Genomic DNA, 25,783 nt, shown 5'->3' on the forward strand with positions numbered 1-25,783 from the left:
GGATTTCCGTGTTTAGCTTTATGATCTTGTGCAGATTGTTTGTCTGATCTTTGTGCAAGTGCGAAAATTAAGAAATAAAAAGAAAGTGCTAAATGATAGTTTGATTAAAAAAAACACAACTTTGTATTATTATTGCACTTATGGGTTTGGTTTTTTTTTTAATGGTTTCATTTAGACAAAGCATTACAGCTATATATGCATATTATTGTGTATATGTATGTATGTATTCAGGCAGGGGATCTCTTGGTAACAGTGACTTTAAGACCATCCTTGACGCGAAGGACTGTTGAAATAATACAGTCAGCACGTTGGCCCTCGACGACATGAATGTCGTAGTTCTGCAAGATCTCGACCAGCAGTGTCTTGAACTGCGTATAAGCCATGTCCTTGCCCAGGCAAGTTCTCGGGCCAGCGTTAAACACGAAAAACTTGGAAGGAGGCTCTTGCTTCAACCTTCCGGTCTCCGATATCCATCTCTCGGGTTTGAACTCCAACGCATCTTCTCCCCATACCCTTTTCATCCTCCCGAGCGCGTAAATGGGGAACACTATTTTTGAGTTTGCTGCAACTCTGTGACCGCTTGGAAGCACGTCTGGTTCCACCGGGGATTTCCGTTCGAATGGGACCGGAGGGTAGAGCCTCAGCGATTCAGACAATGCTGCATGTAAGTATACCAACTTCTTTAGCTCCATGGGATCAAAAGGCAGTCCATCGTCGTCGTCGCCACTTCTGGTTCTTGGAGGCAGTTTCTCTTTCATTTCCTGTCGGATCTTGGTAAGAACTCGAGGGTGTTTTGATAGAAACCAGAGGAATCTTGCTATGATCGAGCCTGTTCCCCTTCCTGCTGTCATAAACGTCAACATGGTGTCTCTCAGGAATTCATCGTCATTAGGGTTCAAGAGCTTGTATTTAGTTCTATCCATATTCATGAAGCATGTCAATACATCCGCACAGGTTTCCGGTCCGAAGGAATGATGCTGTCCTGAGCTCACCATCTCCTTCCGTTTAGCCGATATGTGTTCCGCACAAATCCGATCAAAAGTGGCACGAGCTCTTGTCATCTTCTTCTCTATCCCAAGCCCTAACCAGTTTTGGAGCTTCCACAAGATTCTCGGCTTGAAGTGCCTATATATAATCGCCTCTTCGAAATCATCGAAAGCTCTGTAAAACTCGACCTCGGGCATTTCAATGGAGAGCGTCCCTGGATCATACCCGGTACACGAAATGAGCATCGCATCGAAAGAATATCTCTCCAACACGTCTTGTATGTCCACCACCATCTTTGCCCTGGCTGCATGATCGAGAAAAGGCACAAGCCCTTTCTTGATCCTATCCATGCTTGTCCTAAACGTAAACCTCTGAAACCCTTGATGGTGGAGAACGGCCTGAAACGATTTCCTCAGATCCTCCCACAGCTCGGAGTCGACGTTGAAGATGCCGTCGCCTAGAGCATCGAACATCTCCTTGAACTCGGGTCCTTTCGGGTAGTTTCTGAAGTTCGAACTCATTATGTGTCGGATATTGTCCGGATCGGCAGTGACCAACACGTCCATCCCTGCGAACCAGATGCCCTTGGAAATGAACGTCATGTTGGAATACTCTAGAAGCTCGGCGTTCCAATCGTAAATCCGAGGGACCGCTGCGATCAAACCGGGAAGCATCCCTAGGAACGGCCAGTTCCTTGGGAAACTTTCATGAGGTTTCTTGTTGGTCAAGAAATGGAAGATGAGGAAGCAAATGAAGGCTATGGAGATTTCAGGTAATCCTATGAAAGCCATTAGAGAGAGAAAAAAAAGTTCGTTTTATTTCACAAGGATCGATCTTAACTAAGTTCCCATCCATATAATATATACACACACGCACGAATGGAATGTGTGTGTGTATATAATCTTCTCATTTTAATTCACCAGTTCAAAAAACTTGGATATCATCGATATGAAATAAATTTTTTATTTTTAACATAAATGGCATATAATAACTTTTTTTTTTCCTAGTTGTTTCCAACTTCATTTTCTGCTTAAAAAAAAAAGGTGAAGATTGCAAATCGCATGGAAGAAACCTATGATTAATACATTGGTCGACTTTCAAAAGGGGCAGCGGGAGAGATGGCAGTTGAAATTTAATAACATTTTGTATTATGTAATAATTGAAGCAGAATTAGAATATGATTATATTTTATACATCACTTTATCGTGGTATAGACTTGCAGCATATATCTATGTTTAATTTGGGGTTGACGATTTGATAATAACTATGATTTTTTTTTTGTCACAACATGTTACTATATTTTTACTCAGAATTTACTTGTTGGCAAGTGGTTTACATGGGCCAAAATAAAATAATATTTATTTTTTTAACCATGAAAAAAACTCAAATTTAATAAATAAAAACTGTCGAATATTTGGGCGAAAACAAAATACCCGACTCAAAGTCTGAATGTGAAAAAATATAAACGCATGTGAAGTTTTTCATACCCAAACAAAATGCATATATATGACTGTTGAAGTCAAGGAATTTAAGGGTTTGAAGCAAATGTGGGTGAGCTTACTTTTTTTTTTTTTGATAATCCGTAAGTTCACCGGGCCTTTGGCCCAACTATATCTCCCAGAGAATCGGGGCAGTCCATGTGAAAATTCCTCCCCAACCAGGAATCGAACCGCCAACCTCTGAGTCATTTACACCCAACTGCTGACCACTCGCCCACAAACTGCTGACCACTCGCCCACAAACTGTTGGGTCTCTTATATGATTAATATCTCAAAAATTAAATATTTCTGAATATTTACCAAAACTAAATATTTTCTTAATTTTATTTTCAATCCGTCTCCCAATTTGACATCTTAGACTTAAAAGACAAGCTTAGTGCATTACATTATGTTGATGTCCTTTTTTTTATTTTCTGTCTAAGATACTTTCCCGGAATATAAAATTCGGAAATATATAGTTTACAAATGAACCAAAAACATAGGCTAAAATTCATCATCATCTTGTTATTATTCTTATCATTGCATGCTTTTTTTTTTCGTTTGTCGGATTTATTTATCGAATTACTGCTTCTATATATAAAATTCAGGCAGAGCATCTCTTAGTAATCCTGACTCTAAGACCGCCTTTTATGTGAAGGAGAGCTGCGACATTTGGCTCAACCTTTTGCCCCTCGACGACTTCAATGTCGTAGTTTTGTATGATCTTAACGAACACTGTCTTCAACTGCGTGAACGCCATTTCCTTCCACAAGCAAATTCTCGGGCCGGCGTTAAACGCGAAGAACTTTTCGGGAGGCTCGTGTTTCAACCCTCCATTCGCGCTGATCCATCTCTCGGGTTTGAAATCCGAAGCGTCTTCTCCCCATACCGCTTTCATCCGCCCCATCGCGTAACTGATGATCAAAATCTTCGAATTTACACCGACCCTATGCCCACTCGGAAGCACGTCTGGTTTGATTGGAGTCTTGCGTTGGAATGGAACCACGGGGTAAAGCCTTAGGGTTTCGCACAATGCAGCGTGTAAATGTACCAACTTCTTCAGCTCCTTTGGATCAAATGCTTTCTCATCTTCTTCGTCACGACCGGAAATTTGAACTCTTGGCATTTTTGTCCTTATTTCTTGTCGAATCTTGCTCAAAACGTTAGGGTTCTTGGAAAGGAGCCAAAAAAAACCAAGCCAGGGTAAAGCCTGTACCTCTCCCTGCTGTCATAAATGTTATGATGGTGTCTCTTTGGAATTTTTCATCATTAGGGTTCAAGAGCCTGTACTTGGCCGGTCCGACATTCATGTAAGATGTCAATAAATCCGTAGCTTGTGTCTTGGAAAGAAGGCCCGAGCTCATCTCCTCCCTTTTAGCGGATATGTACTTTGCACAAATTCGATCCAAAGTGGCATAAGCTCTCCTCATCTCCTTCTCAATCCCAAACCCTAACCAGTTCTGGAGCTTCCACAAGATTCTCGGCTTAACATGCCTATACACGAGCGTCTCTTTTACGACATTGAAAGCTTTCGAAAACTCGGCATCTGGCATTTCAATGGACAGTGTCTCGGGGTCATATACCCGGTGCACAAGGTGAACATCGTATCAAACACGTATCTCTCGAACACGTCTTGTATGTCAACCACCATCTTTGCCCTAGCGACATGATCAAGAAGAGGGACAAGCCCTTTCTTGACCTTATCCATGTTTGTCCGAAACGAAAACCTCTGAAACCCTGGATGGTTGAGAATGGCTTGAGACGATTTCCTCAGATTCTCCCAAAGCTCCGAGTCCGCGTTGAAAATCCCGTCTCCTAAAACTTCAAATACCTCCTTGAACTCGGGTCCTTTAGGGTAATTGGCGAAGTTTGAACACATTACGTGGTGAATATTCGCAGGATCGACCGTAGCCAACATGTCCATTCCCGTAAACCAAGGGCCCTTCCATGCAAACGTCAGGCCGGAGTTCTCAAGAATGTCGACGGCCCAATGGAAGAGCCGAGGGAGCATTACGATCGAACCCGGAAGCATCCCGAGAAACGGCCAATCCCTTGGGAAGCTTTCATGAGTCCTCTTTCTGTTGAGAAAGAAATGGAACATGAGAAAGGAAATGAAAGCTATGGTGACTACAAGTATAAGGCTATCGAAGCCATTAGGGGAAGCTTTCTTCGGGTGTACGATACAAGGAAATAACTTAATTTAGTTGTCGTTTATGTATAACTATATACATATATATATATATATATAGGCACACTATATATATCACTCTCTCTCTCACACACTACATTTGATCATGTCGCTCGGTTACGTGTGAAAGATTCGGTAAACCAATTTAATTGTTTAGGTTATGGATCTAAATGATATAATATATACATACATATATATATATATACACACGTGTGTGTGTGTGTGTATAAACAGAGAAATGGTTTCAAATTTCGTAAATTCCAATTGAATTCATAAAGTATATATAATTTAGTGAATTTGAACTCCAATCTTCAAATTTCTGTGCTTATTTACCACGCCGGTAAATTTCTTTCTTCCCGGATACTGTGGTACATAATACATATTTTCATATGAAAAACTCGGTTTTCTATATATTTCATGAATTTTTGTTTTTTCGTTGATTAAACATTAGGGTTTGCAAATCAGCCGATGGTTTCATATTTTTTTCATAAATGATCCGTAAATTAAATCAAACACAATAAATTCAGGTCATAAGAATAATTTATATACCATACAATATTGACATGAATTAAGATCATTCATGGTGACGGTTGATGATCTGGAGCTTCCATACTGTAAAATTAATTATTTATAAGTTTCATAACAAAACTTGGTTGAACAAAGTACATTTAACTACGGAAAATAATTTATAACACAAGGTTACTTATTAATTTAGTAATTTCTTATCGGTTAAAAAATATAAAGTATTACTTTTTGGGACCTTTTTGAACTTCGTATCACTATAAATTTATTGATGACAACTAAATTTATGGTAAAATGTGATATGTTATTTGGTGCCCAAAAAATATAAGATTTGTCACAATGTATCAAATTATAAACAAATAATCAAATCCAAATAAACCATAATAAATTGAAAATAGAATAACATCTTATTGTCTTTACATAACGTCATACCAATTTGTGAATCATAATTAAATTATAAAACCTAACTTTTAAATGATATTACATTCGAATGATTTTTTAAAATTTATAGATTTATAAGAAAAAAGAATATATAATTTTAAGCCCACAAATTAATGCGTTTCGTTACAACTGCCAACCTTCTTTTGAAAGTTGATAATTTGTATTAATCATAAGTTTTATTCCGAGCTAAGTCAAACCATAAATATAAAGTGTATCAAATGTTTATCTATGTGTATGTATGATGTATCCAATTCAAAAACCAATCACCATATTTAACTGCAGGGGCATATATAATATTCATAGTGCAATATAAATATAATTTAATACAAGTTTAAGTTTAAATTTGAAATTCCTTTGGTATAAAGCAAAATACTAAATATTTTTTTTGGACCCTTTTATACTGTTGTCAACCATAAACTAAAACTTAGTATAAATAATATTTTTTGGTCAAAGAGAATATATTTTGTTTTCCTTACGAAGTTACAATTTATAAAAATAATCAAATCTAAAAAGTTTTCGGTTCTATTACATATAACAAATTGATGTCTAGCTAGAATATCATAAGATTTTAAAATATTTAAATTATATATAGAATTTAAAATTTTAGATTACAAGTGAAAAGATAGATTGTTAGCTATTGAATGTTATTTTTTTTAATGTTATTGAATTATATTTAAACATAATTTAATTTATGTATAGAGAAAAAATATATTTTTTCTGAAAGTCGAAGAAATTACAATTTTGGGCCTTCATATTTTTTTCTTGGTGCAACTACCAACCTATATTGAAACTTGACCATGTATTAATGATCGTTGACTAGCACGTGAATTGCAATTGCATGAAGGTATTGCATGGGTAGAGTTTTCTCGAATTTTGAAATCTACAAATCAAAATAAAAATTCAATCAAAATTTTATATATTTGTTTTTCTTAAAGAACAGTAAAACCATTTTATTGAAAAAATCAAGTAAAAACCATAAACCTATTTTTTTTTTGTTGGATTTTTAACTTTATAAAAATTGTAAAAATTATGAGGAAAAAAAACTCCAAAGGAAAAACTATCACCATTCACCCAAATTCAAATTAATAAGCGAGCAAATAAATCCAAATAAATAGATTTAAATGCTTGATATCAAAAGCTATCCACCCGAGCATGGATAAAACATGCGTATAAAACACACATTCTACATATATGTTCTTGATCTAACGAGAAGATATTATATCTGAGCAAATATATGAAAATATCATCGTTATAAAAGAAAATTCTATATATCTATATATATATATTCACATAAAAAGTTTATTTCAAGGCCAAGAAGAAGAATTCACACGTCCTTTCGGGGACATCTGATAAAATTGAAACGATATAGAGAAGATTAGTATGACCCCTACGCAAAGATGACATGTATAAATCAAGAAATGGCCCAAATTTTTAAACCCGGAAAGGGCAGAGCAGGTAGTAGAAGTGGAGATGATAAGTCACCTACCACCCCCGGTTCGATTCTTCGAGTGACCAATTATCAAAAAAAAGAAGAAGAATTCACACGATCAGTGGATTTTTGTCATGGATGGCTAAAGATATATATGTTCATCGTTATATATATATATATATATATATATATAATTTTCACATAAAAAGTTTATTCCAAGGCCAAGAGGCAAGATGTTCGAACACGACACATGTTCAATCAATGGTTTCATTCTCTTCTTGCTCACTTTGTTCAAAGAATTGTGGGTCTACATTTCAAATTTATCCAATAAGAAAATCGTGTGCCAGGTGTTCAGTTCTGGTTGGTCGAAGGTAAACTACAAAATCCAAATTTACATTTAAAAAATTGCATTTAAAAAAAAAATAGAAACAATGGATAATCCTCAAAAGATTAGTTTAAGAATTAGTGTATATACATTATACACAGAGCAGAAAAAGTTTTTTTTTTCAATACATAAAAATGGAGGGACGTTTCTCTATCCGATTCAATTCGAAAATGAATCGTATGATTTTACAAAAGTATATAGTAATTGGTTATTATTTTATATTCGGTTTAGATCGTTTTGATTCTAAAAAATTCAGTTTTCTAAAAAAATACCGTTCGGAAATTTCGTAGGATTCGTTAGAAAAAATTATCACATTTTTCGATTCTATAATGCTCACCCCTACGTAAAAACAGAGATTTCCTATTGTTTTTTTTTTGCCTGAGAAGAGAAGCTGTCCTTGGTTCTTCAACACTTGCAAACACAGTTTATACAGAGAGAGACTGTCAGCAGAAATCCATGGGCAACTTGAAGATCATTCGTGATCTCGCCTCATTACCTTCTCGGATCCATAGTTCTTCCCGAAGATTCGGCGATGAACATATGTATCTGCAACACGAGATTCAACTGATGCTGCTCGAAAGTATGACAGCATATTCAGAAGATGTAATTGATTGATGGTAGATGAAGAGAAGAACTCAAACCGAGATTACGATTCAAAAATGTTATCAGTGGCCTAATTCCCGTAAGCAGATTTAGCTCTAAACGAATTTTGGAGTCGTTCTCGGGATTTGGCTTGAGCGGCCATTGCAACATCGTCTAGAAATCCCCTTTCGGGAAATTCTTCTGGAACAAGGCTCCAGTATATCTCAAACTGCTGCTCTGCTTCCTCCTCCTTATCCATTAAGCTGTAAATTATACCCTGCAGCTTGTTCAAGTGCCAAAAAGCTTCTTTTAAGGCAATGGGCATTTCCACCATTGATCGGCATAAAACCCCCAACAAAATACAGTACCTGGCAAAGATAAGGCCGGAAATCTCTCGGGTTCTCATCCACCATTTCTCGGAATATCTTCAGACCCGCCTCCAATTGACCCTATGGTTAAAACCGATATCCATTTGAGCCATTGTTTGTATATCTCTACCTTACCATGGATATTGAACTGAAAACTGAGTCTGCTTCTCGTTACGGGTGAACTGCGTTATTGAATGTGAAAAAGATCGAGGTTTTACCATTACGATATGCATCTGCCCGATCAAGACTTGTATGTTTCTCTCCTCAGTTACTCTTTGCTCTTGCCGAGCAACTTCCAGAGCCTCATTAAGCATGTCAAAGACAGCAGAGCCTTCATGGCTTTTGTGCATTACCATGGCAAGACCCTACCCAGAAGAGAGGAAGAACAGATTCGTTATATAACCTAATCTTTCACCAGAAACCAGCAGGAAAGATTCCTAAGCAGCTACCATGTAAAGAAATACCTACCAATGCTAAAACAAGACCCAAACTTTCATGGTGACTGTTCATTCAATCTAAAAATCATCAACAGAGAAAAACCTAACATACACAATGGTAAAGACTATGGCTTTAGAAGAACATACGTGCAGAGCTCTGATCAAAAGAGGGTTTTCTTTGAGAACATCACTGAAAAGCCTCTTCGCCTTGGTCAGTTGCCCCATCATCTCATAGCAAAGCGCTTCCAGAAGCTTCCACTCGGTTTCCTGAGGCTGGATTCGCTTCAGCTTCTTTATATACTTCACAGCTTCTGCTGTCTTCCCTCTCCTCATCTTCCCGTACACAACCACCTTCATGGCCTCCATGTTATTCGGTTCTCTCTCCAGAACCTTCTCGAACATTTCTTCTTCCTCGTACTCCGTCTCAGATCTCACTGTCGCCGAGGGTAGTGCCAAGCCCGGTTTGCAGGAACATAACCCTAGGAAAACAAACGACCCGACGAGGAAAACAGCGGCCTTTCTCGCGAAAACCTGAACGAAATTCTCACGAGAGGAAGGCGAAGAGCGTTGGAGAGGGAGGGACGAAACGGGCAAAGGCCGATTGTTGGTTCGGGCGAGTTTCGGAGCGAAAGATCGGGAATTTCTCAAAAGGGTCCGAAATTCAACCTGATTCTGAAAGAGGGTCGAGGTTAAAACCGGAGCTTCCGACGGGCGAATCGACGAATCACAGCGAACATGAACCTTGGTCGGAGAAACGAGCGACAGTACTTGAGCTGAAACCATCCTTGAGGATTAGGAGCAAAAGCACCGAAATGGAGGGTTTAAGCCACACCATAAAACCCGAAGGCGAGCCTCAGAAAACTTTTTAAGACATTCCTCTACTGTTGCCAGTCGGTAAATGAATTCAATCCCGACGTCATCTTTTTTGTGAAAATCTTAAATTTGATCACCACTTTTCATTCCAGTAATCGCAAATGTGTTACTCCTTAAAAAAAAATGAGATACTTTTCCGATTCAGATCTCATCATCTGCTTAGATTTTCTTAAATCCGAAAAGCTTTCACTTACAGCCAGACATGAACTATGTCAGAAGGGGCGCTTAGATAAACGATTGAGTTCATGTTCTTTTAAGCAAACTCAAAAGAAGAACCACGTTAATGACACATCAAAATACAGGCCTTTGTTTTTCCATTGCACCGAAACTGTCATCTGTCAAAAGAGAACAACTCAATATGCAGATTGGAGTGTCAAAAAACAGTGTGTTCCCCCCAAGGTAAGTAACCTTATTCATTACCAAATCAAAAGAGTAGAAGGTAAACCTTCTGAATCTGAGAGAGACAACAGCTTAAGTTATTAAAACTTCATATGAAGTTACGGATGTCCAAAGACTTCACTTCGGGCATGGCCTCGTCTTGGAATTCCTCCCTGAATTTTATTTCATTTTTTAGAAGGGAAGATGTCAATAGAGGTGTTGACATGAATTCGTGGAGGTCAAACAATGTGTAGATTGAGAAAAGGTTGTGAACTCACTTCTTTTTCTGAGCTTCCATGGCTTCAAGGGCATCACTCTTCAGTTCCTCCAACTGTGCTTTGGCAATTTTGAGCTCCAGCTCTTCCTCGTATTTTGGAAGATCTTCCCTCCCGATTCCAAGCCTGTCCAGACAGGATGTCGGAAATGTTACTCAAAGATCAAGCTTTTGTCAGAACAGTTCAATCACTTGCAAATCATGTCGACCATTGACATCTAGATGAGTGGGTGGGAATGTAAGCTAACAATAGCAAAAGCTATACCCAAAGTGAGTTTGAGTAAAATATGTAAGCATATACTGATCATCTTATGGATGAGGTTTTGCAATTTTCAATTTGTAATCCTAATCAAGCATGAGCAGAATCATCACGGCTCACCAGCTACAACAACAAATAACCTATGGGCGGGAGTAATGCTTACTTCTTGTTGACCTTGTCGAATTCTGCCATCAAAAGAGCCATTCCTTTCTTATCGTCCCTCATAAGAGGCTTTTTTATCTCCTTTTCGACTTTGTCAAGAGCCTCAAACATCATAGCCTCAGCACCAAGCTCATCGGTAAGGCCCCTCCTGTAGAAAATATACCAGATAGAAAAGTGACAAGTCAAAGTTAACAACTGTAATATGTTCAAACAACAACCGATGATGGAGGAAAAGAAATGAAGAGACATTCAACATTAGGACATTTTTTCCACGATCAAACTTGAGATATTACCGGACATGATATTTTCTAATAGAGAATCTATTTTACTGCCAAGCTCAATAGAGTAAAAGATGAGCTCAACTTCTCTGGCAACGAAAAACCTCAAAAAGTGTGACTTACCCCTCACGAATTTCTTGCAACTTCAACAAGTACTCACGAACATCTGGAATCTCCTTAGTCTCAGTCTCAATATCATACTGAATCCGTTGAGATTCTGAGAACATGTCTGCCCTGCACTCCGGGATAAGTCATAAGAAGCAACCAAATCAACTAAAGTAAAATAATAACCCTTGCGTCACTGTAGTCTACGGAAAATTGAAATTGAAACGAAGAATTGAAATCACACGATGAGAGAACAAGAAACATTTAAAGCTGAACAGAAACAAGAATCCTACTTTTGTCTGATTGTCTTCATGACATTTGCATACTGCCGTACAGCAGCTGCATCATCTGGATCAATGGTGATCTTTTCCTTACGAAGAACATCAACCGCAGCATTATATTTGGTCTTGATCTCCATGAAGACCTCCTTCAACATCTCTATTTTAAGCATGCATACATTATTCATCAATACATGTAAAAACACAGCATTCTCAGATCGATATGAACAAATACTAAAAGATACAACAGCACAATGAACAAAATACATCACTCAATGAGCAAGTGAATAACAATGATTTTCCAATAGAAGAAAGTAAGAGATGACCCAACTCCTCCCAAGGATAGAACCTCAGTCACAGATAAATCATCACCGGAGGCTTTTATAATTACCTTGCAAAGAATTACTTTTTATTTTATTGGATCATCTTCTCTACACAATTAACATTCAAAGAAATGACTGAAATTTTCTTGCATTGACAAAAGCATACAGGATTAAACATAAGAAAGCAGACAACACTCATAATGTTCTAGCATTATAAATATACACAAAATTCATTGGCAGCCATGAGAACATTCAGACGCGAAATGCAAGGGAATTTATTTCAGAAAGTAATGATGAATATAAACAAAATAACAATCATAATGTTCTAGCAAATCAATTAATCTAAGGTTTATCCACCTACCATCTCCTTTAAAAGTAGGACGGGCAGCTTCTTTGGCAAAGGAACGGACTGGAATGGCATGGTTCTGCTGCAAGGCGACCAGACTGCCATGGATCTGCATAATCACAGTAGGGTAAGAAGCTGAATATGAGAATAAGCATATCAAAAGGACAGCCAGCAACTCATACTGAGAACGGACAACAACAATTCAGAGTGCCCGACCAGAAAAAAGGATAGACTTTTGATTGTCTGTTACCAAGCATTAACATGGAATATCGCTTATCGGCTGATAAAGGTATAATCTTTTCACCGGTTACACTCATAATTTTCGGATAATGCTACTTAGGTGAATTCATTGGCAGCTCGGAAAAGAATAAAAATCACAGGAAAACCCTCCATAGCCACCGTATAACATTACAAGACATCATTCGATTTTTTCCGGGAAATCAACATTGCATTACCAATTAGCTAAAAAAATCAGCATCTAAGACGCACAGCTCGAAAATGCCAAACACCCACTGACAAAATCGACGCAATTCCGTCCCAAAAATCCATCATTCCACTCCGATCATGACTTGATCCCAATAATCGGAGAACAACGACGAGACAAAAAGAAACAGGAAGTGAAACAAAATCGGGGAATCAAGGGAGATCGAGCGAGATAAAAACAAACCTGCTTGGATCTGGAGAGGAAACGAGAAGCGAGCGCCATATCCTCTTATCGGATTTCTCTGGTTTCAGGAGATTAGGGTTCGTGCTGATTTTGAGAATCCCTTATCTGAGCGACCCAGCAGTTTTAAGATTTGCCTCAAGGAGTGAAATGATCTGAATGGTGATTTCTTATTTTTTCCTTCTTTGAATTTGACTGAAGATTCTGGGGATTCGGTCCGGGCCGGTCCGGTCCGGTCCGTGTTTGGGCCGGACTCGAATTGGGCCAGGATTCTTAAGTAAAGAAGAATGATTTCTTGCTAACGGGCTTTACGGACCGAAGTAAGTGAGAAATTAATTCAGTTCGAATCCAACTAACATGGGCTTTGACATGTTCCGTTTTTTTTTTATAAATAAAAAAAATTTGTTTTATTTTTTCATTAATTTTGAATTTCTGAGCACTATTTTTCTTAGAAACATGAAGAAATTATAAGATATAAAATGCTATACACGAGTCAATAACATCAGAGAACACATTGAAATTTAGGAGGAAAAAAAACGCAATCCTATAAATAAAAATAAAAAATGCAACAAAATAAAGACAAAAGAGGGGCAAAATAAAACAGTGATATTAGAACAGAATCCAGTGGGGTTTTGGATCAGACAATATGATTCAGCAAGCACAACCTCCTCCTCCTCCTCCTCCTCTTTGCTCTATCGCTTCTGACACAGATTCAGACATGTCTCTGAAATAACTGCACCAAAAAAAAAAAAGGTTTAAAGAAAATTTATTTTAAAAAAAAAACAGAAGAATCCCATTATTGGATCGGAGATCAGACAGAGCTATCGCTCTCTCACATGTTGTCTTGTTGACGCTCGTTGGAAAGAGCTTTGTGGGCAATTCCCAGGAAAGCTTCGTCCACATTCATATTCTCCTTGGCCGATGTCTCGTAGTATGGAATGCCTCCCTTTGATCCGCACCATTCCGTAGCTCTCTTATCTGCAACCTGGAAGGAAATTCTCGGAGTTCTTGATCATCATTTCGATCCAAAACCAGAACATGATCAAGTTCAGAGATTTCGTGTCATAGATTAGTTCTTTGAGTGATACCACTCGACTGTTTCCACCGTCTATATCGATCTTGTTCCCGATCAAAACGAAGGGAAAGGTCTCGGGCTCGACGGGATTCGCCTGTTAAGACCGGCAACGACTATGACTTAGAACGCAAGAAACGATTATGAACCCGGAAAGCTCGGGAGACAGACCTGCTTGAGGAATTCGTCGTGCCAGTTGTTGAGAGACTCGAACGTCTTGAGGGCATTCACGTCGTAAATAAGAACACAGCAATCGGCTCCTCTGTAAAACGCGGATCCTAAGCTATGGAACCTTTCTTGCCCTGCAGTGTCCCAGATCTGTTGTTTCAACATTCGAATGGGTTCATAAGTTGTTGCTGTAATGTCCTCTGGAGATCCAAATGTCAGAAAACTAAGAAGCGAGAATGGCCGTTTTACCTGAAGGGTGACCGGTTTTTCTCCTACATGCAACTCCTTAGTGACAAAATCAGCACCGATCGTGGCTTTGTATTGTCGGTTGAACTTGTTGTAGACGTATCTTGGGTCACAAGTTAGGGTTTTACAGAGGTAATAGAAAAGGGAGGAGGGAGCAATGTCTGCAGCCCAGAACCAAACATCAATGCAGACAATGGATAGTAAACATCGAAAGCAGGAAAACGGTGAATCGAAATGTTTGGGAAATCAAGATGAGACGACAGGGAAAATCTTCGAAACAGTTTCAGCGATTAGAGGATACTGATTCATCAGAGATGTCTTCCCCACCCTGCAGACAGATCGATGACAAAAAAAAATCGAAAAGTTTCCAGAAATCAAAGGGTAACCCTCGATTTAGATCGATACCCAGAAGAAAGTTATAAACGGAAAAAGTTTTAAGATCTTGAAAATCCGAGAAAGAGAACAAAGCTTTACCCGCTGTCGCCGAGGACAATAACCTTAAGCAATGTTCTGTTCTTGAGAGATTCCATTGCCCTGAAAACAAACCCCCCCAAAAAAAACAAAAAAGGGAATCTTTCTGGGTTCTTCCAGAAAAAAAAAAAAGTTTATCTCTGGTTTTTGATTCTTACAAGATCCAGACAGAGAAGAAGAAGAGGAAGAGATATTGAAGGAGTTGAGAGTCGTTTTCATGCGTTGCTGTGTTAATTTCTGGGTGATGGGAGGGGCAAAGCCATGTGAATCCTTTTTTTTTTTTCATCCAAAAGCTAAATCGTTAAGAGCAGCCAGCGAATCCAAATCCGAATCCTACACACACTCCCCCTTTTTTATTTTAATATCTTTTTAAGGAAAAAAAAATAGAATCCGAGACTTGGTTCATGTCTGCACTTGTATTTCCTAAAATGCACACACGAATACAAATATAAAATTCTGCTAAACGACAGATCTATGTCTATCTTTTTTTTTTTGGTATCCGGGTTTCCTAGGCCGAGGTCCAGACTAATCTCGGGATCGGGAGCCAGCCATGTGATTTGAATTATGCGCTCTCTCTCCAGTCTGGGGTTCGAACTCGGGCCGGGACAGACGTTTTGCACCCCTATTTCACCGGTTGAACTACCCAAATCGGGTGATCTATGTCTATCTTTTTATCGTACTAAGAGCATTTTTGTGGTCTCTGATTATTTTTCTTCGACAAACTACAGTTGAACCTTTCTTGTAAATGATTAATTATTATTACAAAACACACACAAATATGCGTGGAATTTGTAAACGGATAAAATAAGTGAGTTTTAATTTTTTTTTTAAAAAAAGAAAAAAGAAAATGGGGGTTAGCGTCGTTGACATTTAGCGATAAGATATCGTCCAGATCGTGCTCGCCTTCACTAAGCCCTCTTTTGTTGGTCGTTGACAGGTTGTACAGCTGTCACTGGTATTATTTCTCCATACATATATATATATATATATATATGATGTATATATATATATATGATGCATGTATACATACATATATACGTATGTATATAAAAAGGCCCAACAAAAATGGGCTTTGGGCTTGCTAATTACGGTCCGGCCCATTAGTACGTCAATTGAGGCCGCACCACCATCCGTTGTTAGTGTGTGGTCGAAATTGCAATGTGCTTTATAAAGCACCATGATAATAATATATTATATGGGCTGTATAATGTATATGGACCGCGATTAATGAACATAATAAACTCAATATAAATGATATATTCGACATTTTTTTCCCATAAGGCCCAGAGTAGGCTTTACTTAATTGGACCAACCCCAAACCTAGAACTTAGGTGGAATAACTTCTTTTTTTTAGTAAGTAATAAAAAATATTTTTTTTAAAACTTCCGTAAAAATGCTCTTTTAAATTCATATTTGAAGTTATGTTATTTTGACAGTTAAAAGATGGTTCATTTTTAAAGAAATTTTAAAAAAGAAAAATCTCACAAAAATTTATAAAATTTACCAAACTTTTAATTTGATATATGAATACACCTAAATATTGAAATATGCCAAAAATACATAAACTCTTCGAATCGAAAGTAGTTTCATACACAATCTTTAATTATACCGCCGATAATTCTACTCAAATTGTTAAAGATTTTAACGGAATTTAATGGAAAGAAATTTCATATTCTACTCTTAACGTTATCATCGATGGGTAAAAAATTGCGAGTTGAGATAATTTTTTTTGGGCCACATTTCAATATTTATAAAATATATTTGATGTATTTATTTATCAAATTAAAAATTGATATATTTTTTTAGGTAAAAATGGGGTATTTTTATAGGATTTTTTTCTTTTATTTTGACAACAATATCTGAATTCGCACGGGATTAGTTAACTAATTTTCTTCTACAATAATTATGTAATTACCTATACAATTAGCTGGCCCACGTCACGGAAGACGTAATTCGAAGTCAAAAAACACCTCTAAGTCAAAGATTACATTAAAATAATCATAGTAATCTCGTTGATTTTCGATTATGGAGATGATAGCGAGCAAAATTATTCCGAAAAATCATGTTAGCAACAGTAATCACGTTAATCGTGTCGGTGGCACCATGTAGTTGAATAAGTATTTATGGACCGTCGTTATGCTTAAAGCCGTTTAAGGTGCATTTTTGGCGAAACGAAATTAGATTGCGCATATGGTAAGATGGGTTTCGTTTTCCATTTTCGTCACAAGTACTTGCCTCGCTGGTTTTATTCCATTTATATGATTTGTATAAACCGACAAAAATAAATGTAGTGGTTAGCTTGGTTGTTGCATCGCACTTAATCAACACCTCTCTCTCTTTTTTCCCCATGGAATCTTATGCTTTGTTTTAAAATATTATATAATCTGCAATATTTTTGCCAAAACACTACTACATATATATTATATACGCACACGTGATTTAACCTTATGAAGCTGCAGATTTTTTATTATTACTGTTATAATATTGTAAATTCCGACATGAGAAAAAAGAAACGTTTGTGTCACGTTTTTTTGTTAACCGGATATTTTTAAACTAAGTTCCAGATTAAATATTCTAAATGGTCAGAAAACTCGGGTGCATGTTTTTTTTCTTCTAAACTTGGAAATCGAACCCGAGATGGAATAAACCATTTAACCCCGTTTTCAGTAGTTGAACTATCCAAATTTATGTCGTATCAATTTTTTTTTTATTTTCTACCCATTTTCATACGTTTTGGTGAGTTTTTTTTAGATTGGACGTGTATAATGAGATGACATTGCTTGGAGTTGGAGAAAGGCAAAACGGTCATTGTAATTTTTAGGAGTAAAAAAAGTAAAAAAAAAAACTAATAATTTTATAGATTGGTACCATCTGAAGGTGAACTTGCCATTGTGTTTTATACATGTCACATTCAGACACAAATTTTTTTTTTAAAAAAAAAAGTAAGAATCGGGAGGAGTCAATTATTTAAAAATGAAAAAACATTGGTGGTCGTTGAGAGTTGACAAAGTCAATTCGAAGTTCTAAATTCGATTTCATTAGTGGGTAGGAAATAGGAATTGTGATTTCGGATTTTGGTTCGATTATTTCGGATTCGATTATTTCGATTACAAAGAAATCATACCCAAACGGATATATAGATTTAATCGGAATGATTCGATTAAAGTTTTTACATAATAAAATTATAACTAAACGGTTAAATTTTATCGGTTTACTCGGTTCAGTTTTAGATGGATTCAGTTCGGTTATGATATATTTAAAAAAGAAAGAATATTAATTCTCTACAAACTTCAAAATATTTATCCAAATAAATCTATAAAATGATTAATTCTCCAAAAGAGTTACAAAAAATATACTTGATAAAAGTTAAAAACATTAATGGTTAATTTGGTGAAACATAGGTAAAAGTGAAGTGTAAAAGAATGACGCTTATAAAACAATTAGGGTAAAAGTTAAAATATTAAAAAAATATAATAATCATTCTGTTAACCACGGTTATTCAGTCATTAATCGAATCGAATCGAACCCGAACCGAACCGCTGATATTCAATTCGGTTATTCAGTTAATAACCGAAATGATCAACTAGAAAGGGACGCAATTAATTACGTAACTAAAGACCGACTTCGCACTCGGGTGGATTATAAAAAAAAATCGAATTAGTTTCTCTATATATATAATACCAACAAGAAAACCTAGATCATTTTGTATCTCTATATTTCATACCGCAAAAAAAAAAATTAAAAACTTTTGCGACATGGCCTTGAAAGGCTTTCTTGAAATCTCCATTGCGTTCGTCATCTTCTTCATCTTCAGTTTCTTGCTACGCAAGAAAACTCTCACGAACTGGCCGTTTCTTGGAATGCTTCCAGGTTTGATCGTCGAAACCCCGCGCTTTTACGACTGGATCGTGGAAATTCTCGAAGCTACCGGCCTGACGTTCCATTTCAAGGGTCCGTGGTTCACCCGGTCCGATTTGTTATTCACCGTCGATCCGGCGAATATCAATCACATTCTCAGTTCCAACTTCGTAAATTACCCGAAAGGACCCGATTTCCGAGATATCTTCGAACCTTTGGGGGACGGCATATTCAACGCGGATTTCGATTTGTGGAAGGATCTAAGGAAATCGGCTCACGCCTTGCTCAGCCGTCAAGATTTCCAAGGGTTCACCAAGAGCACGACCGTTGGTGTTGTCAAGAACCGGCTCTTGCCTGTTCTTGACCATGCCGACAAGACAGACACGGTCGTGGACTTGCAAGATGTGTTCCAGAGATTCACCTTCGACACAACCCTAACTCTGGTGACTGGGTACGATCCAAAGAGTCTGTCCATGGATATGCCGCATGTCGAGCTCGCCATTGCTGTGGAGGATGCCGAGGAAGCTATTTTCCATAGGCATTTCAGGCCGAGGATCTTCTGGAAGTTGCAGAGCTGGCTAGGGTTTGGGTTTGAGAAGAAGTTGAGGGACGCGGTCGCGGTCGGAGATCGTGCATGCGCAAACTATATCTCTGCTAAAAGAGAGGAGATACGTCGAGGAGATCGCTCAGAAGGAGAAGCAATGGATCTGTTGACTTATTATATGAATATAGATAAGAACAAATACGAGTTGCTAAACCCTAATGACGATAAATTTCTCAGGGACAGCATGTTGACCTTCATTCTGGCGGGGAGAGACACCACAAGCGCCGGCCTCACTTGGTTCTTCTTCCTTCTCTCCAAGAACCCTAAGGCAGTGACAAAGATCCGAGGAGAGATCGAGGCAACGTTTGAAAGATCCGTAAACTGGTTCGACCAAGTGGATTTGAACAAGCTGGTGTATTTATACGGTGCAATATACGAATCACTGAGGCTATACCCACCTGTTCCATTTAACCACAAGTCTCCTGCGAGAGAAGATGTCCTACCGAGTGGGCATAGAGTGGATGCGAACGCGAAGATTGTTTTGGCCTTTTACGCGTTGGCGAGGATGAAATCGGTATGGGGAGAGGACGCGTCGGAATTCAAACCCGAGAGATGGATTTCCGACAGCGGAGTTTTGAGACACGAACCTTCCTTCAAGTTCGCTTCGTTCAACGCCGGTCCGAGGACTTGTATAGGTAAGCAAGTGGCTCTAACGCATATGGCGATAGTGGCGGTCGAGATCTTGCAGAATTATGACATTACAGCCGTTGATGGTCAACGAGTGGAGTTAGTTCCTTCCGTTATTCTCCGCATGAAACATGGCTTCAAGGTCTTCGTACGTAAGAGATGTTTGCCCTAAAAGTGTGTAATGAAATAAATATTTCAGTGATTGTATACGTAAGTTGAGTCATGTGCCTTTATATATCTTTGTATGTAATGAATGCATGTCTTTCCTAAAGTTGAAGGATTCATTGCTTGTCAAAGAATCCACAACCGAAAATGTTGATTTCACTGTTGAATTATATATATATATATAAAAAATTATTTATTTTAATTTTAAATTTTAATTATAATTCTAAAAAATTAAATATAATTTTTAATAAATATTATTAAAATATTAATAACAATAATTGTGATAATAATAATAATATTATTAGAAATAATAAATAATCATAATATATGATTCAAAGATGTAAAAAACTATATTTAAAAGATTTATCTTTTTTAAAATAAATATTAAAAATAAATTATATGATATAAAAAAATAATTTTTAAAATAATTGGAATTAAAAGATCAATGTTATTCTAGAATAATATAGATTCTATTTTAGATTTATAAAAAAATTATAATTATAAACTATATTAATTATTAAATTTAATGATATAAATATAAATAAATTATGAATTTAATATATGGTGATTATATATAACTCAAAATATTTATTAATTGATTATTATGACAAATGATCAATGTTGGAAAAATGGTCTTAATTTTATATTAAATACTATAAATTTATAAAAAAAAACTTATTTTTTTTAAAATAGAGGTCCACCTCATTTGAAAAAGTATCGAAAAAATATTTTTAAGTGATTTAACAAAACTTAAAAAAGTTACTATTTTAATTTTTTAATAAATATTACTTGTAAATTATAAATATAATAATTTTTTATATTTATAATTTACAAGTTGCGGGTCCTATGCAAATGTTCCGTACGTGCTGTAAGTAGAGATGTAAAACGAGCCGTGGATCGAGGGTCGACTCATGAGCCGACACATATTTTTTTGAGGTGGACTCAAAATATTTGAATCCAGAAAAAACTGGACCAAACGAGCTAACTCGCCACGAGTCGGGCTGTTTGCGGGCCCAAAAAAAATATTTTTTTTAAAGTTTAATATTTTTATATATTTTAAAATATTTTTCTATATAAATTATATTTTTATTACATATTTAGTTTGTTTTTGTTTAAAGTTTTATTTTTTAATTATATTTTAAATATTTTTTAAATATTAAAATTAGTTTTAAATATTTATTAGTATTAAAATTTATATATTTGATTCGCTAAAAAACGGATTGGACTGGATTGGGCAAAAAAAATTTCAAATCAGAACGAGTCGGGTTGGGTTGGACTGGGTCGACACGTTTTACCCCCTAGCTGTAAGATGGCTCTAATATATATATATATATATATATATTTGTAAAATCGTGGTAGTGCATATTGATCACATGCAAATGAGTTACATTTATACTTATTACAAGTTAGGCGGTCGACAAGATATTTTTCAAATCTGAGTTTCTGTTTTTGTTTTTGTTTTCTTACCAAATTATAGGATATATATATATATATATATATATATATATATCGATCAGGTAACCATCTAATCCTAGTGTTTCGATTTATTCATGTATTAATAAATGATGAATTTAACTGTTTTATTCTTAAAAGTACACGTAACGTAAATATTAATTAGGATAATTCGATGAATCAAATAAGCAAAATACATAGACCCCCGTCAAAAAAAAAATGGGGAAACTATCAATATCTGCTTCTAATTTTGGTAAGAAACGCATTGAATCTTGCTGCTTTAGGACGTTGAGACATTCAATGGAGCTTGTTGCTTTAGGACAATGGCTAAGTACCACGTAATGAGTTCAAATTTCAAGATTTACGCCAAAGGGCCCAGTACAAGAAGATCCTCGATGTTTCAACGAGGATTCCGAGCTTTGGAAGGATCTGAGGAAATCGGCTCAAAGCATGGTCAATCACCAAGATTTTCAGAGGTTTACTGTAAGCACCAGCATTAGCAAGCTGGAAAAAGGGCTTGTTCCTCTTCTTGATCATGTTGCAGAGGAAAAGACGGTCGTGGATTTGCAAGATGTGTTCTCCAAAGGTTCACGTTCGATACCACTTTAATTCTGACAACCGGCTATGATCCTGGATGTCTTTCTGTCGAGATGCCAGAGATCGATTGAGTTTGCTAAAGCATTGGATGATGCTGAAGAAGCGATTTTCTTCAGATATATAAAGCCGGAATTCGTATGGAAACTGCAAACGATGTCGGTCTCGGCGTCGAGAAGAAGATGAGAAGAGCTCATGCCACTTTCGATCGCATATGTGCAAAGTACATATCCACCAAAAGAGAAGAGATAAGGGGAGGGAGGGATTCATTCGAAAGGAGAGGCCAAAGATTTGCTTACGTCTTATATGAACATAGACAAAACTTCCAAGAACCGAAACCAGTAACCAGAATTCTCTCGATTCCACGGATTTAAACAAGTTTCTGCATGGATCGTTAAGCGAAGCCTTGAGGCTCTACCCGCCAGTTCCGTTCCAAGTTAAGGCTCCTACAAAACAAGATGTACTTCCAAGTGGGCACAGAGTTGACGCAGGCTCAAAGATTCCGTTCTCTCTCTACGCGTTGGGGAGGATGAGATCCGTGTGGGGAGAAGACGCATCAGAATTCAGACCGGAGAGATAGATTTCCGACAGTGGAGGGCTGAGACACGAGCCTTCTTTCAAGTTCTTGTCGTTCAACGCCGGTCCGAGAACTTGTCTGGGTAAAGAAGTGGCTTTCATGCAGATGAAGACGGTGGCCGTCAAGATAATACAAAACTATGATATAAAGATCGTCGAAGGCCATAGGGTTGATCCCGCTCCATCATTGTTCATATGAAGCATGGTTTTAATGTCATAATCATCAAGAGATCCTTTCAATAGATTCCACATACGCTATGCGTTTGATAATGGCAAAACGAAATATTTTATTATAAAGGAATATGTAATTGTTTATGTATCAAAATGTACTAATTAAGCAGTGAGAAGCTGCTAAGGGGGTTCTTCTTATATTATTCACATGATCCGTGTTCGGGAAGTGCATGCCACGCGCGCTTCAGAGGAGCGTGAATGTGCAGCTTCTCTTTCGTCCTTTCCTCGTGGGGCCTCGATCGGTCCATATTTAGATGTAAATAGGTCTAAGGAGGGTGGACGTTTCGGGAAACGGTTCGGAATGGATCGGTTCGGTTCTTTCAGTTTTACAAAAATATGTACCAATCGGGTTTTTTATTGTATTCGGTTCGGTTTGATTTCGGTTTTGGTATCGGTTCGGTTCGGTTCCGGATTTTATTAAAAAAATGTTAGATTTCCTTTAAAAGTATTCGGTTTTTCGGGATTTTTAAAGTTCGGTTCGGTTCGGTTCGATTACGGAAAAATTCGGTTATCTAAAAATGGTACCGTTCGGAAAATAACAGCGGTTTCGGGTCGGAAAAAATACCGTTTTAACGGATCGGTTCGGTTCGGTTCCGAAGAACCGAGTCATACTTCTATCCTTCATAAAAACCTGTGAAATTATAAGTTATCTTTTTTTTCCTGTTCAAATTCAGATTTATTTGTTTTTAGTTCGTTTCTTAATTATTATAAATGTTCGGTTTAATCTATAACTCACATGTTCCTAGAAAGAATGCTCTTATCCAACAACGAAATAGAAATCAAGAGAGAAGTTTTATTGGAACAGACTTATATATATATATATATTCACAACGTAAAATGAGTTCAAGCATATATATTGCAAACCCGGAATCAAAAAACGAAGAACAAACAGAGCCGTGAGTGTTAACGGCGAAAGACAGAAGATAAACTAACGGACGCTTAACAAAGCCAAAACATATCCCCAATGATAAGACAATCGATGAAGATTGGGTTTAGGACAAGGACTACGTACCAAACCGAAAGACTTTCTCTTTTACACACACACACATATATATATATATATAAGGAAACCAGAATCGAGCTCCTTATCATATATGTCTCTCTGAGTATAAGAAAAAATATTTGTCTAATGGCTTTCTTAGGGTTTCTTGAAGCATCCATTGCATTCATTTGCTTTCTCATCTTCGGTTTTTTGCTGTTCAAGAAATCTAATCGTGATGTGCTCACGAACTGGCCGATTCTCGGCATGCTTCCGAGTTTGGTCGTGCAAATTCCTCGTGTCTATGATTGGAGCGTGGATGTTCTCGAGGCCTCTAACTTGACGTTTCTGTTCAAGGGACCTTGGCTTGCCGGTATGGACTTGCTGGTCACTGTTGATCCTGCCAATATCCACCACATAATGAGTTCGAATTTCAAGAATTACCCGAAAGGGCACGAGTTCAAGAAGATCTTCGACGTCTTGGGAGACGGGATATTCAACGTGGACTCGGATCTGTGGAAGGATCTGAGAAAATCGGCTCAGACCATGTTCAATCACCAAGATTTTCAGACGTTTACGGTACGTACGAGCATTAGCAAGTTGGAAAAAGGGCTTTTACCTCTTCTTGATCATGTCTCAGGGCACGATATTGTTGTGGATTTGCAAGACGTGTTCCAAAGATTCACGTTCGATACCACGTTCATTTTGATGACCGGGTATGATCCTGGATGCCTTTCTCTCGAGATGCCAGAGATCGAGTTTGCTAAAGCTTTGGATGACGCTGAAGAAGCGATTTTCTTCAGACATATAAAGCCGGAATTCGTGTGGAAACTGCAAAACTATGTCGGTCTCGGCGTCGAGAAGAAGATGAGAAGAGCTCAGGCCACTTTCGATCGTCTTTGTGCAAAGTACATATCCACCAAAAGAGAAGAGATAAGCTTAGGGATCCATTCCAAAGGCGATGCTAAAGATTTGCTGACGTCTTACATGTCCGTGGACACGACGAAATACGAGCTCTTGAATCCCGGAGATGATAAGTTCCTGAGAGATACAATCTTGACTTTCATGATAGCAGGAAGAGACACTACAGGCTCTGCCCTCACATGGTTCTTCTGGCTTCTCTGCAATAACCCTGAAGCCGTGACCAAGATTCGTCAAGAGATTAGGACGAAACTTCCAAGAACCGAAAACCGTAACGAGAATTCTCTCGATTCCACAGATTTAAACAAGTTGGTCTATCTCCATGGAGCGTTATGCGAAGCCTTGAGGCTCTACCCACCAGTTCCATTCCAACACAAATCTCCCGCAAGACCAGACGTTCTTCCAAGTGGGCACAGAGTTGACGCAGGCTCAAAGATTTTGTTCTCTCTCTACGCGTTGGGGAGGATGAGATCGGTCTGGGGGGAAGACGCATCGGAATTCAGACCGGAGAGATGGATTTCGGAGCGTGGAGGGCTGAGACACGAGCCTTCTTTCAAGTTCCTGTCGTTCAACGCCGGTCCGAGAACTTGTCTGGGTAAAGAAGTGGCTTTCATGCAGATGAAGACAGTAGCCGTCAAGATAATACAGAACTATGACATAAAGATCGTCGAAGGCCATAGGGTTGATCCTGTTCCCTCCATCATTCTCCATATGAGGCATGGTTTTAACGTCACAGTCACCAAGAGATGCCTTGAATAGATTCCACATATACTATTGTGTTTGTTAATGGCAAAATAAATAAAAAAATAAAAAAAAAGAAACATGTAATGATTCGTGTTATAAAAAGTGTACGCACAACAATAAATAATAATAAACAGAAGCTGCCAAGGGGGGGATGCTTTTGATATTCGCTTTCGTCCGTTCCTAAACCCATGTGCCCATCTTACACGTGTACGGCTCAGACTGTATCTCTTGATTAAGGGTTCGAGAGCACGTGGCGTCATCCTAGTGACAGGACGATCGTGACCGTCCACGGTGAATAGAACTATCGACTCTCTGAAG

At 37.5% G+C, this 25,783-nt stretch overlaps 6 protein-coding genes and 2 pseudogenes across 9 annotated transcripts; 3 read left to right on the forward strand and 5 right to left on the reverse strand.

Annotated features, from left to right (window-relative positions):
• Window positions 1-99: 99 nt before the first annotated feature.
• Window positions 100-1,871, reverse strand: LOC104824848 (alkane hydroxylase MAH1-like). The gene has a single exon (XM_010557023.2). The coding sequence runs from the start codon at window positions 1,776-1,778 to the stop codon at window positions 228-230; it is 1,551 nt and encodes a 516-aa protein (XP_010555325.1). The 5' UTR covers window positions 1,779-1,871; the 3' UTR covers window positions 100-227.
• A 1,196-nt stretch (window positions 1,872-3,067) lies between these two features.
• On the reverse strand, window positions 3,068-4,571 carry LOC104824850 (annotated as a pseudogene).
• A 3,225-nt stretch (window positions 4,572-7,796) lies between these two features.
• Window positions 7,797-9,776, reverse strand: LOC104824851 (protein SLOW GREEN 1, chloroplastic). 2 transcript variants are annotated; one of them, XM_010557027.2, is made up of 5 exons: window positions 8,965-9,776; window positions 8,599-8,745; window positions 8,381-8,461; window positions 8,072-8,289; window positions 7,797-7,976 (listed from the first exon to the last, which is right to left on the reverse strand). In XM_010557027.2, exons 1-4 carry the CDS (start codon window positions 9,598-9,600, stop codon window positions 8,104-8,106), a joined length of 1,050 nt encoding a protein of 349 aa, XP_010555329.1. In that variant the 5' UTR covers window positions 9,601-9,776; the 3' UTR covers window positions 7,797-7,976; window positions 8,072-8,103. The 2 variants fall into 2 exon arrangements, with proteins under 2 accessions (XP_010555329.1, XP_010555328.1); XM_010557026.2 differs by having other exon boundaries at window positions 7,814-8,289; window positions 8,965-9,775.
• Window positions 9,777-9,953: 177 nt separating this feature from the next.
• Window positions 9,954-12,911, reverse strand: LOC104824852 (probable ATP synthase 24 kDa subunit, mitochondrial). Its single transcript, XM_010557028.2, has 7 exons — window positions 12,761-12,911; window positions 12,109-12,202; window positions 11,440-11,584; window positions 11,165-11,275; window positions 10,765-10,911; window positions 10,347-10,469; window positions 9,954-10,241 (listed from the first exon to the last, which is right to left on the reverse strand). Exons 1-7 carry the CDS (start codon window positions 12,797-12,799, stop codon window positions 10,178-10,180), a joined length of 723 nt encoding a protein of 240 aa, XP_010555330.1. The 5' UTR covers window positions 12,800-12,911; the 3' UTR covers window positions 9,954-10,177.
• A 311-nt stretch (window positions 12,912-13,222) lies between these two features.
• On the reverse strand, window positions 13,223-15,092 carry LOC104824853 (ras-related protein RABG2-like). 3 transcript variants are annotated; one of them, XM_010557029.2, is made up of 8 exons: window positions 14,873-15,087; window positions 14,718-14,777; window positions 14,545-14,571; window positions 14,247-14,346; window positions 14,001-14,147; window positions 13,846-13,926; window positions 13,594-13,742; window positions 13,223-13,490 (listed from the first exon to the last, which is right to left on the reverse strand). In XM_010557029.2, exons 1-8 carry the CDS (start codon window positions 14,998-15,000, stop codon window positions 13,409-13,411), a joined length of 774 nt encoding a protein of 257 aa, XP_010555331.1. In that variant the 5' UTR covers window positions 15,001-15,087; the 3' UTR covers window positions 13,223-13,408. The 3 variants fall into 3 exon arrangements, with proteins under 3 accessions (XP_010555331.1, XP_010555332.1, XP_010555333.1); XM_010557030.2 differs by lacking the exon at window positions 13,846-13,926 and having other exon boundaries at window positions 14,873-15,092; XM_010557031.2 differs by having other exon boundaries at window positions 14,718-15,087.
• Window positions 15,093-18,435: 3,343 nt separating this feature from the next.
• Window positions 18,436-20,127, forward strand: LOC104824855 (alkane hydroxylase MAH1-like). The gene has a single exon (XM_010557035.1). The coding sequence runs from the start codon at window positions 18,470-18,472 to the stop codon at window positions 19,973-19,975; it is 1,506 nt and encodes a 501-aa protein (XP_010555337.1). The 5' UTR covers window positions 18,436-18,469; the 3' UTR covers window positions 19,976-20,127.
• Window positions 20,128-21,639: 1,512 nt separating this feature from the next.
• Window positions 21,640-22,945, forward strand: LOC104824949 (annotated as a pseudogene).
• A 717-nt stretch (window positions 22,946-23,662) lies between these two features.
• On the forward strand, window positions 23,663-25,651 carry LOC104824856 (alkane hydroxylase MAH1-like). The gene has a single exon (XM_010557036.2). The coding sequence runs from the start codon at window positions 23,786-23,788 to the stop codon at window positions 25,478-25,480; it is 1,695 nt and encodes a 564-aa protein (XP_010555338.1). The 5' UTR covers window positions 23,663-23,785; the 3' UTR covers window positions 25,481-25,651.
• Window positions 25,652-25,783: the final 132 nt, after the last annotated feature.

The sequence above is a fragment of the Tarenaya hassleriana genome, unplaced genomic scaffold (genome assembly GCF_000463585.1).
Source record: "Tarenaya hassleriana unplaced genomic scaffold, ASM46358v1 Cleome41, whole genome shotgun sequence".
In the NCBI taxonomy this organism is placed as follows: domain Eukaryota; kingdom Viridiplantae; phylum Streptophyta; class Magnoliopsida; order Brassicales; family Cleomaceae; genus Tarenaya; species Tarenaya hassleriana.